Source organism: Anabas testudineus, chromosome 7, assembly GCF_900324465.2.
Source record: "Anabas testudineus chromosome 7, fAnaTes1.2, whole genome shotgun sequence".
Lineage (NCBI taxonomy): Eukaryota > Metazoa > Chordata > Actinopteri > Anabantiformes > Anabantidae > Anabas > Anabas testudineus.
Window position 1 is genome coordinate 22,256,052 of NC_046616.1, and position 20,411 is coordinate 22,276,462.

At 40.7% G+C, this 20,411-nt stretch overlaps 1 protein-coding gene across 1 annotated transcript; it reads left to right on the plus strand.

Annotated features, from left to right (window-relative positions):
• The first annotated feature begins 445 nt into the window (after positions 1–445).
• Positions 446–19,147, plus strand: mical1 (microtubule associated monooxygenase, calponin and LIM domain containing 1). Its single transcript, XM_026367790.1, has 25 exons — positions 446–689; positions 1,252–1,333; positions 4,533–4,831; positions 5,190–5,397; positions 6,611–6,718; positions 6,898–6,993; positions 7,167–7,322; positions 8,072–8,172; positions 8,427–8,684; positions 9,435–9,550; positions 9,929–10,055; positions 10,416–10,494; positions 10,676–10,823; positions 11,354–11,544; positions 12,457–12,563; positions 12,813–12,857; positions 12,950–13,229; positions 13,701–13,768; positions 14,036–14,843; positions 14,973–15,088; positions 15,183–15,296; positions 15,929–16,022; positions 16,663–16,756; positions 17,058–17,131; positions 17,430–19,147. Exons 3-25 carry the CDS (start codon positions 4,574–4,576, stop codon positions 17,621–17,623), a joined length of 3,840 nt encoding a protein of 1,279 aa, XP_026223575.1. The 5' UTR covers positions 446–689; positions 1,252–1,333; positions 4,533–4,573; the 3' UTR covers positions 17,624–19,147.
• Positions 19,148–20,411: the final 1,264 nt, after the last annotated feature.

Here is a 20,411-nt window from a genome sequence, read left to right on the forward strand (position 1 = left end):
TCAGTGGGTTTTTTAATTACTTTGTTAAATCCTACTGAATATTGTTCAAATTCAAATAAAATTTGTATCTTGCCAACTGCATTTTTATTCTGTCTTGATTACTGAGTGGATGAATGGTGGTTTGTGTAATCAGGAACCAGTCACTGCAGTATGTGATCAAAGGTCACACTCAGTACAATACATGTTTTTACTTTCATTGTGTAGATGTGTCATCTGCAAAATCAACTTCTGTGAGGGTTAGATTTTTTTAGCAGATGTTTGTATTATCAATATTAGAAACAAAGCTTCTTTTGATCCTATAGTGAGTGTTGCTTAAACAACAGCCTGGTAGCTACTCATGTGAACACTGAAACAGGTCTTTCTCGTTGTAATCATTCCTCCTGTACATACTGAACGTGAGGAGGAGCCGGGAATCGAACCGGTGACCCTGTGGTGCTGAGGCTGCGTGCTGTCCTCCGCGGCTCCGTCGCTCCTCGCGAATGTATTCCGAGCCCCAGCTCATCACGTGCGCCGGCTCTCGCGCTTTGTTTGCAGCTTGGCTAGAAAGCCCCGGAAGAGGCTCGTGCAGTGTGTCCGCGAGGAGCTCAGGTGAGAGCGGGAGCTCACAGTTCACCGACAAACGGCGACAACATGGAGGCGACCCCCGGGGACCGGGCTGAGGGATAGCCGCTCCCACCACCGCCAAGTCGGTAATGTAACTTCGAGCCGCATGTCATGACTTGACACTTCATATCTGAGTCGCTTGGAAAGATTTAGTTTAACGCTAGCCCCCTGTAGTTTTGCCTGTGCGGGGAAACTCTTGTCTTTCTTTATTTTGTGCGTTTTGAGGTGAACTACTGATGAGCTGCTTTCTGGAGACATTCTGTGGAAGTTATCACTTTCAGCTCACTCGTATTAAAAAAAGAAGTCTGTCTTTACGACATGTACAGCTGTACAATATCGGTGTCCACACATTTCCATTTCTTAGCTCTCAGGGCATTTTAAATCTGGCTGCCAGCGCTTGGTAACATGCCACAACAGTGCCACACCTATCTTCATTAATCAGCTTTCCTGTCATTGTGAGCGCTTAGCTCATATTTGAAATAGTAGATTTTCATGTCTCAACACAAGCTGTGGTTGAGACATTGAGACTCAAAGGGTGGTTGAGTCTCTAGCAGTAGGGAAATGACATGTCTATAGCTTCTTTCCCTGTCTTCACCCTTATTGCCTCTCATTCTCCCCCTCTGTGTGTCCCTCTGCAATATCTGCCAGGCTGGATATCGTCGTGTGATCCAACATCCTGACACAGGCAGGCTTGCCAGACAGACTGTGAAGAGCTTATACAAGTAATAAGGTAGGTCAATCCTATCTGTTGGCTCTGAGGAAAATCAGGTCAATTCACCTTTAAATCCTGGTTGTTTCTGTGTGATCTTCCATACCCTCCATACAATTCCTGCTAAAACATGCTTCTATCTTAAACTTGCTTAACACCAGTCAGATGATTATGACTGTGTGTGTATGCATGACTCTGCCTTTGCCATAGATGACACAGTGGTAGGAAGTAACAAGGAAGCAAATGCATTTACTAAGTAGTGTGTTATTCAGGTATTTGCACGTTAATCAATAGCAACTGCTAATGTCTTTACACCTTTACAGAGACCAAATAACATTTTACTAAACTCTATATCAATTGTAGTTACTAGTTCCTCTGTAGATTCAGGTTAATAATAATAATAAAAAAGATTATGATGTATATGTCATATAATAGATTTTGATTAAAAAAATACATTATGATATTAAGGATTTGTTTTTTCATAATATTTCTAATATTCTTATATTACCTTAAGTAGAAGATCTGAGAACTTCTTCCACCACTTCATCACCATTTTCAAGCTATATTAAGAACAAAGATGATTAATCAATGGGACACTAGTATGTGCTTTTGTTTCTTCTACTGCCACTGTACACCTTTCAAGCTGAAAATACAGCTCAGAGTGAAAATGCAGCAGCCTTTATGACAAGAAGATAAAAGTGTCAAGATGATAATCTGAGTTATTTTTACTTTTGTCAGGCTGCCTTGTCTTCACAGGCCTCCTCATACTTGCTAAAGCATTTTCACTGGTGTGCTGGCTTGATTTTCTGCCTGTTTACATACGTCTACCTTGATGCAGACGTGGTATAAAGACACCAGCAGGCTTATTATTCTGGTATTGTCCATACTGCATTCAAGGACCATGATGCGACAGAGTGAAAAGTAGTAATGGAAACAAGAGGAGAGGAACTATTTTAAACTTTACTGAATATCTACAGAAAATAAGGGGTGAAAAAATGTGATGGAGAAATGTTGGACTTAACAGCAGCTGAAATAGTTTCTGTCAGAGTCACTTGCACACACAAGCAGAGTCGTGTACACACATGTTGCATTGGCCTGTGGCTGCCAGCTGCATTTTCAGCCTGCTATGATTCTTTAACTTTATATGCTCATTATATAAAGGCGTAAGAAGGTAACATAATGATTGTCGTTTAAAATTGTTTAAAAGTTTTAAATGCCTCTGAATGCTTATTAGAAATACTGGTCACATTACAGCTGGATTATTCAGATCTGAGCTACAGTATCCATTTCATCTTGAAGTTGACGTTTGAGGGCACTATTATTTGTGGAGGTACTGTATGTCAAACACACCAGCAGTTGTTTGTCTGTGAATTTATAGCAGGTTGTAAGTTGTTTAAGTAATTGGAACCATATGCAACCATGTGTAAAGACAGTTGCGCAAACAGGAAGACGGGGTACTTTTTGTGTCATCGTGGTGTGCTTTTTCAGTCAGTGTCTAGATACAGTCAGTGATATAAATGTGAAGAGGAAATGTTGGATTGTACAGTAGGTTAAATGTTGTTTCTGTCATATTTGGATGCATTCAGATTCAGGGTCTCATACACACACCACATGGTGTAGTGGTCTGACTAATGTTTAGATTCTGCATCACAGGTGGTGGGTACAAGCTGCAAAATTAGCAGCACGTATGTTGTCAGGTTGAAGTGGCTAATAGGTGGTGTTGCAAAATTGTTTGTTACAGGAAGTATCAAATTTAACCCATATGCTTCACACATATGTTGCATGTTTGAGCATGCTACTACTTAAAAATATGCTCAGTGTGTATTGCAGTAACATTGCTTGAACAAATTTAACTGTTTGAGTATCATACAGTCTTATCATTAGCACATTTGCCTGTGGTGCAGCTAGATTTTAAAAATAATCCATCTTGTGTAAATGTTGAGAAATAGATCGTGAGTTGGGGATCTTAGATAAGTAATTGTTGCTGCTCATTCTGAAAAGGGTTATAAAACCATTTTCAAACAATTTGGTGTTTAACGGTCTACAGTGAGAAATATTATTCACAAATGGAGAGCATTCAAGTAGCAGTCTTCCCACGAGTGGAAGTCCCAGAACATTCACTCCAAGGTCAGACAATGTAATGAAATGCTCAGAGGTACACAAAAAACAAACAGAGCTACACCTCAGACCCTACAGGCCTCGAGGAGCATGGTAATGTTAAAGTCAGTGACAACACAATTAGAAGAAGACTCAACACGTAGGGTGCATGTGGAAAGGTTTCCAGGTGAAAACCTCTTCTGTCTAAAAAGAAAATGAAAGCACAGGCTTCACAAAACTACATCTGAATAAACCAAAAGAGTTTTGGAACAATGTCCTATGGACAGATGAGACCATAGTGAAGTTATTAGGTAAAACCAAACACAGCCTTTTAGCAAAAACACTTTGCCATACCAATGTCAAGCACGACAGTGGAGAGGTGGTAAATTGGGGCTGTTTTGTAGCCACAGAACCTGGACACCTTGCAGTCAATAAGTCAACCATGAACTCTTCTGTATACTCTGTATACCAGAGTATTCTAAAGGCAAATGTCCAACCATCTGTCTAACAGCTAAAGCTTGGTCAAAATTGGAAATTGAAATGATTATTTCAAGTTATAGCAGTTTTAGGTCAATGCTCAAGCTATTGAATCATCACTTTTGTACATGACAGTATTAGATATTAATTTCAAGCATATTGTGATATAATTTTTTTTTCTTTCAATAGCAACAGTTATTTCAGTTGAAACGTGACAAAAAGATTATGATCTCAGCATATGTTGGTGTCATATATTTTCGTTAGTCCTCTTGTACTGCAACTAAATCAAGCACATGTTATGGGGCTGCGTGTGTGTGTGTGAGAGAATGACACATCAGCTGTTGGGTCGGATGTTCTATGTAAAGCGATCATAAAAAAGAAGTGACTACAGAAGGCCTCAGAAACCACTGTGAGGAAGTTAGTCATGACTCAGCTACCCAGGTGACAAGAAGTCGTTAACATTAAAACATCTGGAGTATAATTAGAAAGCACAGGGAAGTGGCTTCCCATTGCACAGTAGGTAGGAGACTGAACCACCTCTATAAATGAAAACAACAAGAGCAACAAGGACTTTGATCTTTTACAACAGTCTCGTCATTTCCAGATAGGAAGTACTCTTACCACGTTATAACCTCCTCTTTCCCAGTCAACCAACAAAGCCGGTCAACAAAGGGACCAACTTCCACTATGGCAAGCCAGGACCCTGAAAATCGTACACATGGTACGTTTGACCTCTTCGTTCAGGCCCAGAGTTGTAAGGATGTGAAACATCTGTTTGCTGAACTCTGCAGTCAACTTAACATCAATCCCAAGGACTTTAGGAGCTTTTACCCCAAGTTAAAAGAGAGACTGAACTACTGGAAAGCCAAAGCCCTGTGGACAAAGTTGGACAAAAGGGCGTGCCATGCAGATTACCAGCAAGGAAGAGTCTGCACCAAAAACAAGGTACTGGCAACCACTCATTCTTTTTTGTGTTTTTCAAAGGATCTGAAAGGTAGAGTTAGACTTTTGACTGCTGCAATCCTTAGCCAGGAGTGAACCAGGGACAGTTTTATGTGCTGTCATAACACATAGCTGCCATTTGACTCTTTTAATGAGCTTTCACAGCTTGGTTTCAACATTTTGGTTTGTGCATTTGTATTGTATTGAATGTGGAGAATCCTTGTCTAATTAATATTACTAATCTATTCTAAGATAATGTATTACACTGTAACCTTTCACAATTCAAAAACATGTGGGAATAAAAATGTTTTATGTTTGTTTTTCCTTGTTCATTGGTTGACATCTGCTCTGGCTTCATCAGTGTCTTGTGTTGGGTGCTGGACCATGCGGGCTGAGGACAGCCATTGAACTGTCCCTGCTGGGGGCTCAGGTGGTGGTGTTGGAGAAGAGAGAGCAATTCTCTAGGAACAATGTCCTACATCTGTGGCCCTACACCATCTATGACCTCAGGGGGCTTGGAGCCAAGAAGTTTTACGGCAAATTCTGCACCGGCTCTTTGGATCACATGAGTGAGTGGCTGATTATAGTTCTGTATGGACTGTCTTTTACTGTCAACAAACTCTGGTGGTGTTGTTTTGAAATGTTCCTGTTGAAATTACAGCTTCATAAATTAGTTAACTGAGCCACAGAAAACTCGAACAGGATAAGTATCCGTCGGACACCTCTATATTTTTACTCACTCACTCTGTGAGGACTTCCTGCACAAAGTTAATAACTGGAGTAGAGTCAGCAACATTTTTATTACATAGTTTTAGTCTATGTTCAAGCATTTTAGCATTTTTTTCATTATTTGTATATTTGATTTAGACATTTGTAAATTTATTGTCTTTTGAGTTTTGAACTCAAAACATCATACTGTGTTTAGGGGTACTGGGCATTTTCTTTGTGACAGACAGCAAGTTTAGGGTCGTATATACAGTAAAACTTTAACACATATAAGAGTAAAGTTACTCCAATAAAGGACAAAAGCATGGTGGTAATGTGTAGCTTCACATTTACTTTACAGTCATCTTTAGGAAGAGACAAAGGTGGTGAAGAAACACTAGCCACCGCAGGTGTGTCAGGTTGTTGCTCAGGTATCTCAGAGTATGTCAAAGGCCTTCACAGTTTGTAGGAACACACATTCACAGACTCTTCTCAATGTCTGATCTTTTAAAGCATTTAAACCACTATTCAGGGAAGGCTTATCTACTCTTGACTTTCCTGTGGGCTTCAGGTAACAGTCCAGTCTATAAGGAAGGCTAACAGTTTCAGTCAGATGTTTCAATTCTTAGCAAAAGGCCAGGTCCTCATATATAGAACCATTGTTTCCTTTGTGTTATCACTTTAATCTGTAAATCAGACAGCACTTGCCAATTTGCAAATTTGCCAATTTATTCAGCCTTACAGGCAGGACACATGAAGTGATATAAAGCAGAACCTTTGAACTCTTTAAATGAAGTATTGTATTTTATATTATTACAACTTAATTACAAATGCATTTTATATTGTCATTCATTATTTGCTTATAGACAAGTCTGCACTCATGGGTGCCAACAGGATGGCACATGTCCAAACAATCGACGGGTTAATCAGTAATGAAAGTAATCTTAGTAGTCTTTAGCCTTAGCGTCCATTAACTTTCCTTTTGCATGACTGACTGCACGTCTAGTATCTTGATTATCTCCCACACATTTCCAATTTAATATACATTAATACATACATATATATGTGCATTTTTAGGCATCCGTCAACTGCAGTTGATTCTTTTGAAAGTGTCACTACTCCTTGGGGTGGAGGTCCACACTGGAGTGGAGTTCCAAGGCTTGATTGAGCCGTCAGGAGAAAACGGTAATTGCATTTACCCTCCCTACTGGTTTTGCTCTGCATGTCTCCATAATCGTCATCGTTTGTTTAATAAACTAACAGAATTGTGGAACCAAACAACGTGTAAAGCAGTTAAAATATGATAAAACCTTAAAAGACACCATGCACAAACAGGAATTTTTTATTTGACGTGACTCTGACAGGTTGGATGGCCAAGCTGAATCCTGGGTCTCACCCTGCTGCAACCTTCCAGTTTGATGTGTTCATCTCTGCTGGAGGAGGCAGGTTTGTCCCTGACGGTGAGACAAACACTCATACATGCTTGAATTACTTACTTGTTCTGTATGTATAGTTGGCACAAACAGCAATAGTTAAGACATTTTGCAAGGTCTGGCTATACCACAAAACACAAACTTCCCTTGTTATTCAATAAGTGAGGTTAAGTTTTTTCTAATTTTTTCCAAACTCACAGGGTTTAAGCATAAAGAGCTGAGAGGCAAACTGGCTATTGGCATCACAGCCAACTTCATTAACAGAAACACGGCTGCTGAGGCCCAAGTAGCAGAAATCAGCGGTGTGGCCCGCATATACAACCAGAAGTTCTTCCAACAGCTGCTCACTGAGACGGGTAGGAATCCATGTGACATCTGCAGTCATGTTTAGCTGGATGGTAGAAAACATTTTGATTTTCATTGAATAAGCCATCTCCTCTATTTCAATATACTGATTAAAAACTGAAGCAGTTCGTGATTTATACAGTATGTTTCACGCCACAGACTGCACAATATAAGACTGTGTATTATAAAGTAGAGTATCTGAATCATAGCATTTCTAATAATCTAATAACAAACAAGAGATTTTATTTGCATCTGTTGTTCTTGTGTTGTGCCTCTCTGAACACAATCCTCAACGCATGAAGTGAATGTTCACAATGTCAGGTTGGGTTCAGTGTGAAGTGTGAAAAGAGTAGCAGTGCTGTTAATCTATGTTTAAATTCACAGTTCATTTCCTGTGGCAGTATGACATGATGCAGTCCACCCTTTCTCTCTTTGACCTTCTCTACACTATATACACACCAAATAAAGTACATACTGTCTTTCTTTCTTCCTTCCTTTGTAACCCTGATCACACACACCCATTTCAACTACTTTTTCTTTCACTCTTGTCACCCTGTTACCCTCTAATCCCCAATCTCTAAACCAGTAAAACCAGTTCATAGGCTAAGCAAACAAGTTAATATTATGGTAAAATATCACCTTAAAGTGACCTGTGAAAATGTGGGCCTCACTGATTCTACCACCTTCCTACATTCTCCTACTCTGTGTGTGTTTGTGTGTGCCCACCATGCTTTTTTTTTCTATCCATTTTCCATTCCAGGTATTGATTTGGAGAATATTGTCTACTACAAAGACGACACCCACTACTTTGTTATGACTGCCAAGAAGAAGAGCTTGTTGAAAAAGGGGGTCATTAAACAGGTGACAAAAACACATCGATTACCAAGTAAAAGTGTGATTCTTATTAGCACTCACTACTTTGGCCAGCAAAGAAAAAGAAACAAACCAGATGGGTGCATGCAGTTGCTCCAGTGTGAAGCACTGTTAGTCATCTCCTCTGCAGCCTGACACATTAGATAACACTGTACACAACACAACAAGTATGAGACTTGTCACTTAGTGTGAGAAAAGGTGGCATGACTCATAACATCACAGCTCTCACTTTGTCTCTGCAGGACTACAGTGATGCAGAGCAGCTGCTGGCTCCTGCAAATGTGGATCACGAGGCTTTGTGCCACTATGCCCATGATGCTGCCCACTTCTCCACAGGTGGAAAACTGCCCGACCTCACGTTTGCCCAGAACCATGTCAACCAGCCAGATGTAGCCATGTTCGACTTCACCTGCATGCATCGCGCTGAGAATGCCTCTATGGTCAGAGAGCGAAGAGGAAAGAAACTGTTGTTGGCTCTTGTGGGAGATTGCCTGGTGGAGGTTAGTTCACAGTTATGACCATGCTATTGTCATGCAATGCCATTTAGGTGGTTGGTTGGCCCACCCGTTTGGTCTACTTGGAAGTGTGTCTATATTTTATGGATTGCCATGGCACTTAAAGGATGAATCTAATGATCTGTCTACCATTCCCTAACTTTTTTCATTTATCCAGTGAATGTTCCTAACACCTAGTGAACAAGATGAGTTGACACAAAACTTTGTATAAACACTTTACTTTAGTTACGAGGTACTGTAATTGGTTATCTGTTTTCTGGCACTATGAAGTAGAAAAATAAATGTAATAAATTAGGATGTTTAATACAGACATGATCCCCTCAGGATACATTGTAATAACTTCTCTGACATTTTTGACTTGCCAGCTTTAACATGAGATAGTTTAGTGGTTCCCAACTGGTTTAACAGAGTCCATTGTTACCCTCAGGGATTAGAAATTACTAAATAAAACACTTGCTAATCCTACAAGAAACTGCATTTGCTTATAGCTCAGTAAAAAAATCAAGTATGGCTTAAAATCAATAAAATGAAGAACACTGAAAAGGCACAGCACCTTGACAGGCCAAATAAGACCAGGAACAGGGCAATATAATTGCTGTGCAAGGTAAACAGAAAACAGCACAGGTTGGTTGGTTCAAAATACATGAATACCCAGCGCATTTGGAAGAGAAAAGGCTTGGTTTCTTTTTCAGGTTTTACTAACTAGAGTGATGTCTGCTACATTGTTCTCCGCAGCCTTTCTGGCCATTGGGTACAGGAATTGCCCGTGGGTTTCTCGCCGCTTTTGACACAGCATGGATGGTGAGAAGCTGGGGAATGGGGGTCCCGCATCTCAAGGTCTTGGCAGAAAGGTGAGCAAGTTTCACAAAACCACACAATAGGGCAGCATCAGAGCAACATGATGACTACATCATGAAAGACAATGATTTCATGATGCAGCTGCTTCCTGTTTCTACACTAGTTGCTTTGTTTGCCCCCCTTCACTGACTTCCAGCCAGAGCAGTAGAATGGGCTACTTTTTGAGAAAATGTTACTTTTAATTTCCCATAGTTCTGTTACTGGTGCAATAATTTGAAACAGTGCTGTCTAGTGCCATGTTGTAACTCATGAAGAGAGTTTAGTTTCTTTTCTTTTAGTGTGAAGTCACCACACTCTTCTGTGTCTGTTTACTTTTCAGTATTTATATTACATTTCAACACATTGCTTTTGTTTCTTCCTCAAATAAACAGAGAAAGTGTTTACCAGCTCTTGTCCCAGACCACACCAGAAAACACCAGCAAAAACTATGCTGCCTACAGCATCAACCCCAAAACACGATACCAGAGAGTCAATCTCTCATCCATCCACTCCAACCAGGTAAGGACTGTTATCCTTTATTTACTCAACAGAGCTTTGAATCAGAATTATCTTAATCACTGTAAAGGTTACTGAAACAGGACAGTTGCAGTCAACAAAACACAGTAAAGTCTCAAACCTAAAAGTAAAGCAGTGTTTTCTAGATAAACCAATAGAATCAGACTTTAGCAGTCCTTTATAACTGTAGAACACTTGTAACAGGAAATGCATTCATGGCATTACATTACACCTCTATACTATACGATTTACAAAACTCTGTTGTGTTGATGAACTCTGTGAGTTTGTAAAGGGTTAATGTACTTAGTCAAATCTACTTAGTGACCTCTATACATTGACTAATCTGTCTGTCACTTATTATAGGTGCAGAACCTGTATGATGTTGATAAATCCCATCCATCAAGCCAGAAACAGAAGGAAAAGTTGTGTCACCTGCGTCAAGGTCAGCGGGTCTTCACTGTGCAGTAGTAGTAGTAGTACTGTATAGTAGATTAAACAGTGTTAAATAAAACAGTTCATTTACACCATATCTATAATCACAGAAGACTGTTTTAATGACTTGGAGGCCAAAAACAAAATTTGGAGCATTGTTTGATTAATTGTCTGTGTATTTACCCTTTCAGATTCTTTTAGTGGTTTTGAAGGGTTGTTGAAATGGTGCCAGAAAAACACAGCAGGTTATGAGAATGTGAATATAACAGATTTTACCCAGTCGTGGAGGTCCGGGCTAGCACTGTGTGCGCTCATCCACCATTTCAGACCACTGCTCATGTGAGTCATTCTCTTGGTTTTTTTCACCTGAAAATGCAGCGAAGTCGGTCATTTTCTGTGTTTTACATCAGACTAAAGCCAAAAACGAATCACATGCACACACCATAATGTCTGTTCATCTTGTTCCTGGTTTATTTGTGCCATAGACCATCGTTGTTGTCCAGAAACAATTAACATTAATCAGTAAGGCACAGTGCACTAGATGAAATGTTTCTTTGTTACTAAACACATGAGTTCCAAAGGCTCAGAAGGACCATCACATTAACAGCCTCTGGCTCCTTCTTTTTAAAGTCAAGGTCACATTTTCTGTAATGGGAATTATTGAAAATAGTAACATATAGATAATGACCAAACTTATCCTTTGATGAAATACTGCACATGCTGTATAATTACATGGTAGTTTAATGGTTTGATTTGGACAAGTTAACATCATTTATATTGTACTCATTTTAACTAAAAGAAATCTCGGCTAGCCACACATTAATAGAAAGCAAATGTAAGAGATCATCTGTATTGCAATTTCTCCCCAGTGACATGACCGCGCTGGATGAGTCCAACGCCATTCACAACAACCAAATGGCCTTCAGTATCCTGGAGAAGGAGCTGGGCATCCCACCTGTCATGTCTCCCAGCGACCTGGCCAACAGTGTTCAGATAGACAAGTTATCCATGGTTCTTTATCTCACCCAGGTCCAAAATGCATTCACCATGCCAGCAAAAGGTAAATATCTTGGCATGTAGGCAAAGAAAACTTAATTGCTGATTGATCTGATATATTCTGAAGATAGCCATTAGCAACAGCAGCATCAATCTTATGTAACTCGGTTGCTTAGACACTGCACAGCATTAGCATCATCTTAAAAGGGTCAAATATCCTCTTACTGAAATGTGTTGGTTGTTGAAAAGCTATCAAATCAGTGCTGTCTCTTTAAGAGAATATTACCCAGAATTCATTGGGCTTAAGTGGCTAGTGCTGTCCTCGGAGCCAGCCTCTGCTGGTTGTGCTGCTCTCCTGCAGTAAGCCAGCCCAGCAGCAGACAGAGCAAATAGTCACGGTGTAGAGCTGGATTTTTGGGGTCTAGCATCTCTTAAAGGAAGATTTATTTTAGTGCTGGAGGAGGCTTTTCACCGAGCTATTTGTAGCAGAGGCATTTGTGCCCTATCGTGAGGAGTTTGTGCCTAGCATTTGTAGATACTGAATGAGCAGAAGTGGGTGTGATATACGCTCTCCCTGTCTGTGATGCTGTGCTGCCCTGCTTGGGATCTGCTGACTGATGTGCAGGTAGGAGGGAGCTGTCATTCACCGGTAACCTTATCTGAATGATGACGGAAGTTGGTGGTCAGAGCTGATGCTAAACAGTTTTTATGGATTGACAAATTAAGCTGTCGCTGCTGTGATGTTACTAAAATTGCAAAAGAAAGATTATTCATATTTAAGTATCCAACAAATAAGAACCTACCTCAAAGATGATTTAAACAAAGGTCCAGACAGAATATTTTAAGCAGAAATTTACAAAGGTGCAAGTAGGTCGACATTAACATTAAAGTGTCTTTTGTCAAATAAACTGAATCAGATGCATGTGCCTTTCTGACATTATTCTTCTAATATATATATATCTCCTATTCGTTACAGAGCCTGCAAGCTCCGTGCCATCGCCCAAGTCTCTGTCTCTTGCACGGACACAGTCAGCTATCTTTTTCCTGAACAAGCTGAAGCACAACTCTCTGCAACGACGCAAGGTACATCCACTGAGTTCACTGTTTACACAGCACAAAGACATTTTGATAAAGATATTTTTACAGCCAGGGTTCACGTCGGGGCCTTCAGTCTGTGCTCTTGTGACTGTGAGTCAGAGTCTGTCGTTTCATTGTTTAGGGGCACTGTGTTAGGTGCTATTCTAAGCAAAGTGGTTTCAAGTTAGCCATTAAAATGATCTAATCCTGTGTTTTGGATTGTCGCATAATCAGGTCATGTGATTTTCTCTACAGGAAAAGTTGTCTGAGAGACGAGCAAGGATGGGAGATGAAGACAATGTGAGTTGTGTTCAAATTGAATTCACCTAATTTTTCATTAATGCAAATCTAAACTTCAGTGGTTAATGTTACTGAACCAAACTTTTCCTCAGACGGTGGTGCCTCCTGTGTCCCCTGAGCATATTGCTACACCTGATCCTGCTCCTCCTCTTCAGCCCGAACCTGAACCCGAACCTGTACCTGAACCTGAACCTGAAACAAATACTTGTGTGTCAATAACAAACAGTGAGGAGTGTTACTTCTGTGGTCAGAGGGTCTATGCGCTGGAGCGCATCAGTGCTGAGGGCAAGTTCTTCCATCGAAGCTGCTTCACCTGCCATCAGTGCGGCATCACACTCAGACTGGGTGGATATGCCTTCGACCAGACTACAGGTGTGTACCTGATGGGTAAATGGTTTTATGTTTTCAGTCACTAGTGTGACACAGACACCTGTTCAGTGTTGCTGTAATTGTCAGCAGGTATACATTTGGGTTCAGCTTGGTTCCTGGTTTGTTGTCGTCTTTTTTTAGCAGCCTTGTTTGCTAATTTACCAGTCCTCAACTGAAGCACTTAATAATGTGTTTATGAGTATAAAGCACTTGTATTTCTGGTTTCAACAGATGTCATACCTGTGGTATGACGTGTTTCAGCCGCAATAAGTGAAACACTTTATTATTTATTTATTTGTGTGATTATTAATTTGAATTTGAATTGAGATCCTTTTCATTGGGGGCTCAATTCACATTGGAAAGGCATTACTCATTTAAGAAAAGAGCAGGGGCTTTCTTTGGCACACCAACAACATTAACTTGACTATGACTTTTCAATTCCTTTTATTGTTTTCATCTGTGATACCTCCTCAGGGAGGTTCTACTGTGAGCCACACTCAGAAGAGCTGGAGCTGGGGAATGAGGCTGAAACATCTTATGAGGTGGGTCACTGAACAGAACAGATGTAAACCATTCTGTTGCTTGCTGCTGATGACTCCATGTTGAATTCCTGTGAGCCTAATACTTGTGTTACATAATCTTCTGTTGCATGATTTGTCATCTTTCTGCACCGTGATGTCAGCAGCAGTTATGCAGCACTAATGAGTGTTTGTTTCAAAACATATGCAGTCTGTGGGCCAATTCATGCCAAACAAGACATTTGTCTTCTATCTTTGCATTTTAAACTTCTTTGTTCTTTATCTATTCAGCTTAGTGAAAGAATTCACAAAGGGGCAAATGAGGAGAATGGGCTTTCCAGTGATGATTATACACCATCTCCATCAGATGAAGAGTATGAGCACACTTTGGACTGTAGTTCAAAGTCACATATACCACGTGGACAGGACCATATTCTTGAGTCCAAGGAAGAGACCCAGGAACCACATGAATTGAAAGCTCCCACAGATCCTAAAATTGAGGTAGTAGCACCTACGGATGAGAAGACAGTGGAACCTCTTCCGACAGTGCCCTACCCAGTCCCAAAGCCCCGTCTCTCTCGACAGACAACCCCCAACTCTGAGCCCTCTCCTCCAGTAGCCAGACCTCGCACAGTCCACATTTTCACCCCTACAACTCCAGAACATCAAACCTTTCCAACCCCTGCAAGCGAGATTCCCAAGGCAGTGCTAGACTCCCATCCTAAGCAATCGCTACGGAAGCTTCAGCTGACAGCTGAGGAGAAGAGCCAGTTGGTGAATCTTCACAGTTTCAGTGCAGACTCTGACTCAGAAACCCCTGGTGGATCCTCATCGTGCTCCTCTTCCTCTGCAACAGCAGGGGGTCCCAGCCATCCTAAACCAGAGGGCCAAGATGGGCAAGAAGAGGATGGCTACTGGAGTGGGAGCACTGCTAGTAACTACAGAGAGAAGAGGCATCATCGACGTGGCATTAGGAAAAAAGAGTTGCTGAGCAGACAGACCAGAGTACGATCCAAGTTTTCCCCATGGAATCTCTCGTCCCCAAGGATCAGCAGAGACACACGGCTCAGTGTTCTCATTAATCACCCAGGGAGAGTGGGTAAGTTGAAGACTCATCTCTGCTGTGATCATTTGGTGAAGAAATATGTTTGCAGACAATGGCGACCACTTTTCTGGGGGGTTTTGGGTCCATTTAGGTTTATTGTAATTATGTTGCATTTTTCCACAGAAACCACATTCAGTCATGCTCACAGTCCTTCCGAAGAGGGTGTTGATGGAGATGATGATGATGACGACGACGACGATGAGATGTTTGAACGAGATATTGACTTATATGATGAGAAAGTAAGAAGAGGAATGGAGCTGACATTTTTATTTTACTTGATACTGAGCTGCTACATTTTGCAGTACACTCACAATAATGGCACATTACCTCTAGTTTCAGATAGTGCCATCAGACCCTGTAGAAGCTGAGAAGCTGGAGTTGATGAAAATGAGGACGCTGGAGCGTCAAGCCAAGATGAGCGAATTACAGCGACTGCGCAAAGCACAGGTCTGTCTCTCTCTGTCACAGAGTTAAGATGCTTTGTTGATCTGCACTAAAGTTATATATGAACACAACTTTAGTGCTTTTCATAGTTTTGTCTGTTTTCAAAATATTTGCTGTATGTTAAAGTTATAATCCTTATGATTTCAGCCCTGGCTAATTTGGTGACACTTGTGGTTACCATGGCAACAACAAATGTGGTTTAATACCGCAGACCACAGCAGTCTGGGGGTGGCAAACACTTCTTTAGCAGCTATATACTTTGACAGAAATACCTCAGTTTATAGCACAAATAAACTGGAGTTTTAATAAAGATGTTGGTAATAATCTGACTTTCACATTGTGCTATGAACAAGCACAGTGCTTTAAACAGTTTACAGTATTGCTGGATGACAGTACCTGCTGCTTTGTGTTAGGTTTACATCTTGTATATGTAAGGGTAATTTTTGCATGAAATGGTGAATGCCATCACTATATTAAAAAGTACTCATATAGATTTCTTCTAAATGTAAAATATTATTATTATTATTATTAACAAATAAAAAAGCAGAGCATATATACTACTATGAATGCAATTTTGATAGATGAAAAAATGTTTGAATTTGAAGCTTTTCTAACCTTTTCTTTGCGGGTAACAGTCGATCCAGAGGAGACTCGAGGAGATTGAGGTGAACTTCAAAGACTTGGAGGGCAAAGGTGTTGTGCTGGAACAAACTCTGCGTGGTGAGGAAGGTAAGAACCCCATGTTAATACCCTTAGTTTTTAAATTCCATTACAACAAAGTCTCCTTTTTTTCTATTTTGGAGATTTTTGATAAAAAGACTGATTTTATGTCACCGTGTAATCAAAAGCAGGGTGCTGTGCTGGCAGACATGAGTTGCTGTTGATTTTTAACGACTCCTTGGCAAATAGTTTTGCAAATAAACACCAGGAGTTTCCAAAAAGCTCAATATAATGAGCACTAGAACTACTGCACTACAAATACTGTACTGAATGTACAGAGGCTTCAGAAAGTAGCTAGAGCCCTTCACTTGTTGCTCACTATATTGTGTTGTATAGTTAATTTTTGAATGGCTAAAATGTAGTTTAAGTCTAGACTAAATACTGTGTAAAACAATCTGAAAACATGTTTTAGAAATGAGTAACTGAGCCTTGATCAGACAGCACACCAAGAAGCCAGTGAACACTTTAACTAAAAGCTTTTTAGCAGACACACTCACACATGAATGTTCATGGTCAAATGCACAATATGGCATATTGTTCCATTACACTATAATCACAATTTCCATACAGAACCTCTTCCTTTTTTTTTTTCTTTTTATTACTTTACATAGGCACAAAGATTTTCAACACTGTATCTTTCCACTTGCAGGCAGCAGCGACTCTGCTGATGCAATTGAGCAGTGGATCCAACTTGTCCATGAGAAGAATGCGCTGGTTTCTGAGGAGTCCGACCTCATGGTGGCGTAAGTGTACCCAATATAATGGCTCACTTGTAAATTTAAATAGTGATCCACAGTAAGAGCCTGTGTAGTTAAACTGAAATAGACCAGAGCTTTTGTGCAGATGAAAAGTGACTCGCTAACATCAACAGCAGCAGACCTCAACCTAAAAACACTGCGCTATTTGTTCTCACCAAACAGCAATCATGTCCTCTACACTCAATAGAGTCAGACTCTATTTGCCATGTGTCCTTATAGTAGCCTGCAGCTCCAGCAAGCTGCAGTGTTGACTAGGCTAAGCTGTGACGTTTGATTTCTCCCTCAGGTCTCGACAGCTGGAACTGGAAGACAAGCAGAGCATGTTGGAGTTGGAGCTCAGGAAATATATGGAGATGAAAGGTGCACACATCCAAACCTTTACTGTTGCAATGTCTTTGTTGATTGCAATGCAGTTAAAGAGGGCAACCCAACCGGTCAATAGTTTTGTTTATGGAAATCCCATTTCCAAAAAGTGGGCGTTTGGTGCGAAGAATAGAAAACCTGCCAGCAGAGGGTGCTAATATAATACTGGCTCCTCCAGTTCTCAGAACTCTCCAGAACTTTAAAGTTTGCATGATGTAGTCGTTGATTCATGTTCTTACAAATATATAGATTGCAGCCACTTGAAATGTTCAAATGTGTTTTGTTTGTCTGGCAGACAAGACACCGGAGCAGCAGGCGGAAGAAGAGCGGATCCTTCAGCAGATGATTGAGGTGGTGGACATGAGGGACTCTCTGGTGTCGTTTCTGGAAGAAAAGAGGCTGAAGGAAATGAGCGAGGAGCAAGAAGCTTTCTCCATCATGGAGGCCAAGCGACACTCGAAGGCAGGAGCTCAGGTCCACTGGGCATAAGGCTTCTTGCACACACATCCTCAGCATGAACGTGTTTGAACTGCACAGGACAGTATATGCTGTCCACTCTATGTGAGACTCGCTGCTTTCAGACCTGGAACCTGAAACGTAATTTTTGCAAAAGCCAAAGATGATAGAGCATCGTTGTGGAGGTTTAACCACCACAAGTGGTCCCTCAGTAATTAGGATGAAGAGTTCAGGCTTATAAGCCAGAGGCTGAATGACTGTCAGTTGCAATTCCCCCCGTAGAGGGAGACATAAGCCTGGAGATCTGAGGCTATGTGTTGATGCGTCTAGCAACTCTCCAGCAGAACTGTGCCTGCTGGGAGAGTGGAGGCTCCACAGCATACCATAATGAAAGAAATCTTTAGTGTCAACTGCGTTATCGAAACACCACACTGCAGATAATCATCATTAGCCTCTGACTGGCCTGGCTTTGTGTTAGTAGAGGGAAACGAGCAGTCAGGCAGGCCTTAGCCTTGGAGACTGATCCTGCTTACAACACAGGACAGATAGTGTTTTTGATGATAGTTGGGTTTTTATGTTTAATTTACCTATGTCATTATAGATAATTTCTCCCGTGCACAAAGACATAACATACAGTGGATATCATAAATCTCTGTTTGGTATTTGTATACTGAATTGAACTGAGAGAGGTAAAAAAAAAAAAGATGTAAAGTATTACAGCTAATTATTGATAAATTCCTTTTCTGATCCAGTTTCTATTTATGAATGTTCATGCATTTTGTAGCACTTCCTGCTCTTCACCACATCCTTCCCTGATAGCGTGTTGGACAGTTAATCTCAGGGGTTGATAGTTCAGTCCTCTAGGACCAGATTAGGGTTTTCACCTATGGCCTTCAACAACTTGGCTGCTTTTTAAGGGAATGTGGGGGGAACGAAAGCGAGAGAACAAACTAGACCGGTTTGTTTTTTTATAAACAACGTTGTTTATCACTTGCGGGTGTTTTTATTCATGTGCTAGCAGGATAGCCAACATCAAGATGAAAACCAGTTTGCTGTTGGTGAAAAGGAGCCTTACATAGTCATTGTACTGCTGCCATTGTGTGCCACCTGGACGGTACTTCACAGTATATCAAATAAAGATCACGCACTTTGATGTTTTAGCTTTTGTCTTTTGATAATGCATTGAAGTCCTCTTAGGTGTAATTAATGTGTCCCTGGTGTGCTCAGATGTTTTGCATGTTACTGCAGCGTTGTCCTAACCTTGGACATGTGTGCTGTTGTTATTAACACAGATTGGCCTCTGCTGCCATCATAACTACAACCTCTAGAGCGCACACTTGTCCTTGTAGATGATCACAAAACAGCTACAAACATAAACACTGCTGCCGTTCATTGTGACAAAGCTGAAATTGGTATTCAGATTGCTTACTGTACTTAAGTAAAAGTACAACATCCTACTCCAAGTAAAACCATGTATTACATTTTTTACCCTAGACATTAGACATACACAGGTTCCAAATGCAGAAGTAAAAGTATTTATTAAACAGACGTACCTCATATGTGTGACTTGTTTCTTGGTTCAATGCCTGGCTCTGCCTGACCACCTACCAAAGAGTCCTTCAGCAAGAAATGCTTAACTCCAAGCTGTGTGTGTGTCTGTGTGTGTGTCTGTGTGTGTCTGTGTGTGTCTAAGGTAGGGTGGTAGGTGGTTGAGACTGAGCTAATACACACTACTTTCCAAACAGTTACAAACCACCCAGGTTTAATATATGAAATCCATCATTTAATGAGAATTGTAATCTGCACTAAGGATTATTTCCCTCTAGATAAACAATATGAAGTAAGTAGTACCTCTAGATTGTACCAAAGTGCAGTAGAGGAAATTCTCGTATCTTGCAAAATGAAATGAACTGAATGCTGACGTTTGTCGGGTCCAGGTTTGATCTTATTAGTGCTGGTGAAAGTACATCTTGGAAAAACCAAATGCTGCAGTTGTATAAGTGTGTATTTATTTCTCACTGATGAAACTGATACAGGATGCTACTTGGCTGTTGAGAGGAGCTCAGACAGTGACGTCAGCCTCTCATTCAGCTCTCAGTCAGCTCTTCAATCAGGCTCCTCTGAATCTGCAAACAACGTGTCCGTCTTGGGTAACTGATACAGAAAAAAAAATCATTTTACATAACATCATTAACATTTTATGATTTAACACACTTTTCACTGTGGAATTAACAAATCTGATCTTTTAGACTACTGATGAATTCCTTTACATTGTGTTCAGACATCACACATGGGAGATAAATGTAACCACAGGTTATGTGAGCACTGTGCAGCGCAGATTACATTCATTTATTTAACACTTGATAACATTTTTAATTGAAGGCCTGATGATGTGATGGATATACATGTGTTCTGACACTCTGAATGTCCAGGTTGAATAGGGCACTGATCCCTTCAGTGTAATCCTATTCATCATTAATGTAGTGGCAGTGGATCGGAGGAGCCTGAGGTGTGTGTGTGTGTGTGTGTGTTAATTGTTTCCCTCTGGAGGAGAATGGACAGCTTTGTTTTACATCACTTTAATGACATAACTGAAGCGGCGGATAATCCTGCTGGCAGGTGATCACAAGTTCAACCTGATCCTGTTGTTTCTCCCACAAGCTTGTTGATGATGTAAGATTTCACGAGTCAGGCCTGGTGTCACTGCTTCACCAACCTCTGAAGACACGACACTGGAGGAGGAAGTACTTAGGATGTGTAACTAGCAGTTTGCTGCTCTACTCATTTTTACTACTTTGAATACTGTGCCTCCCTTTTATGT

Coding starts and splice junctions, on each gene's coding strand:
- mical1 (XM_026367790.1), top strand. CDS start 4,574: ATGGCAAGCCAGGACCCTGAAAATCGTACACATGGTACGTTTGACCTC. Junction 7,323..8,071: donor ACAGCTGCTCACTGAGACGG/GTAGGAATCCAT, acceptor TTTCCATTCCAG/GTATTGATTTGGAGAATATT. Junction 13,230..13,700: donor TGCCTTCGACCAGACTACAG/GTGTGTACCTGA, acceptor ATACCTCCTCAG/GGAGGTTCTACTGTGAGCCA.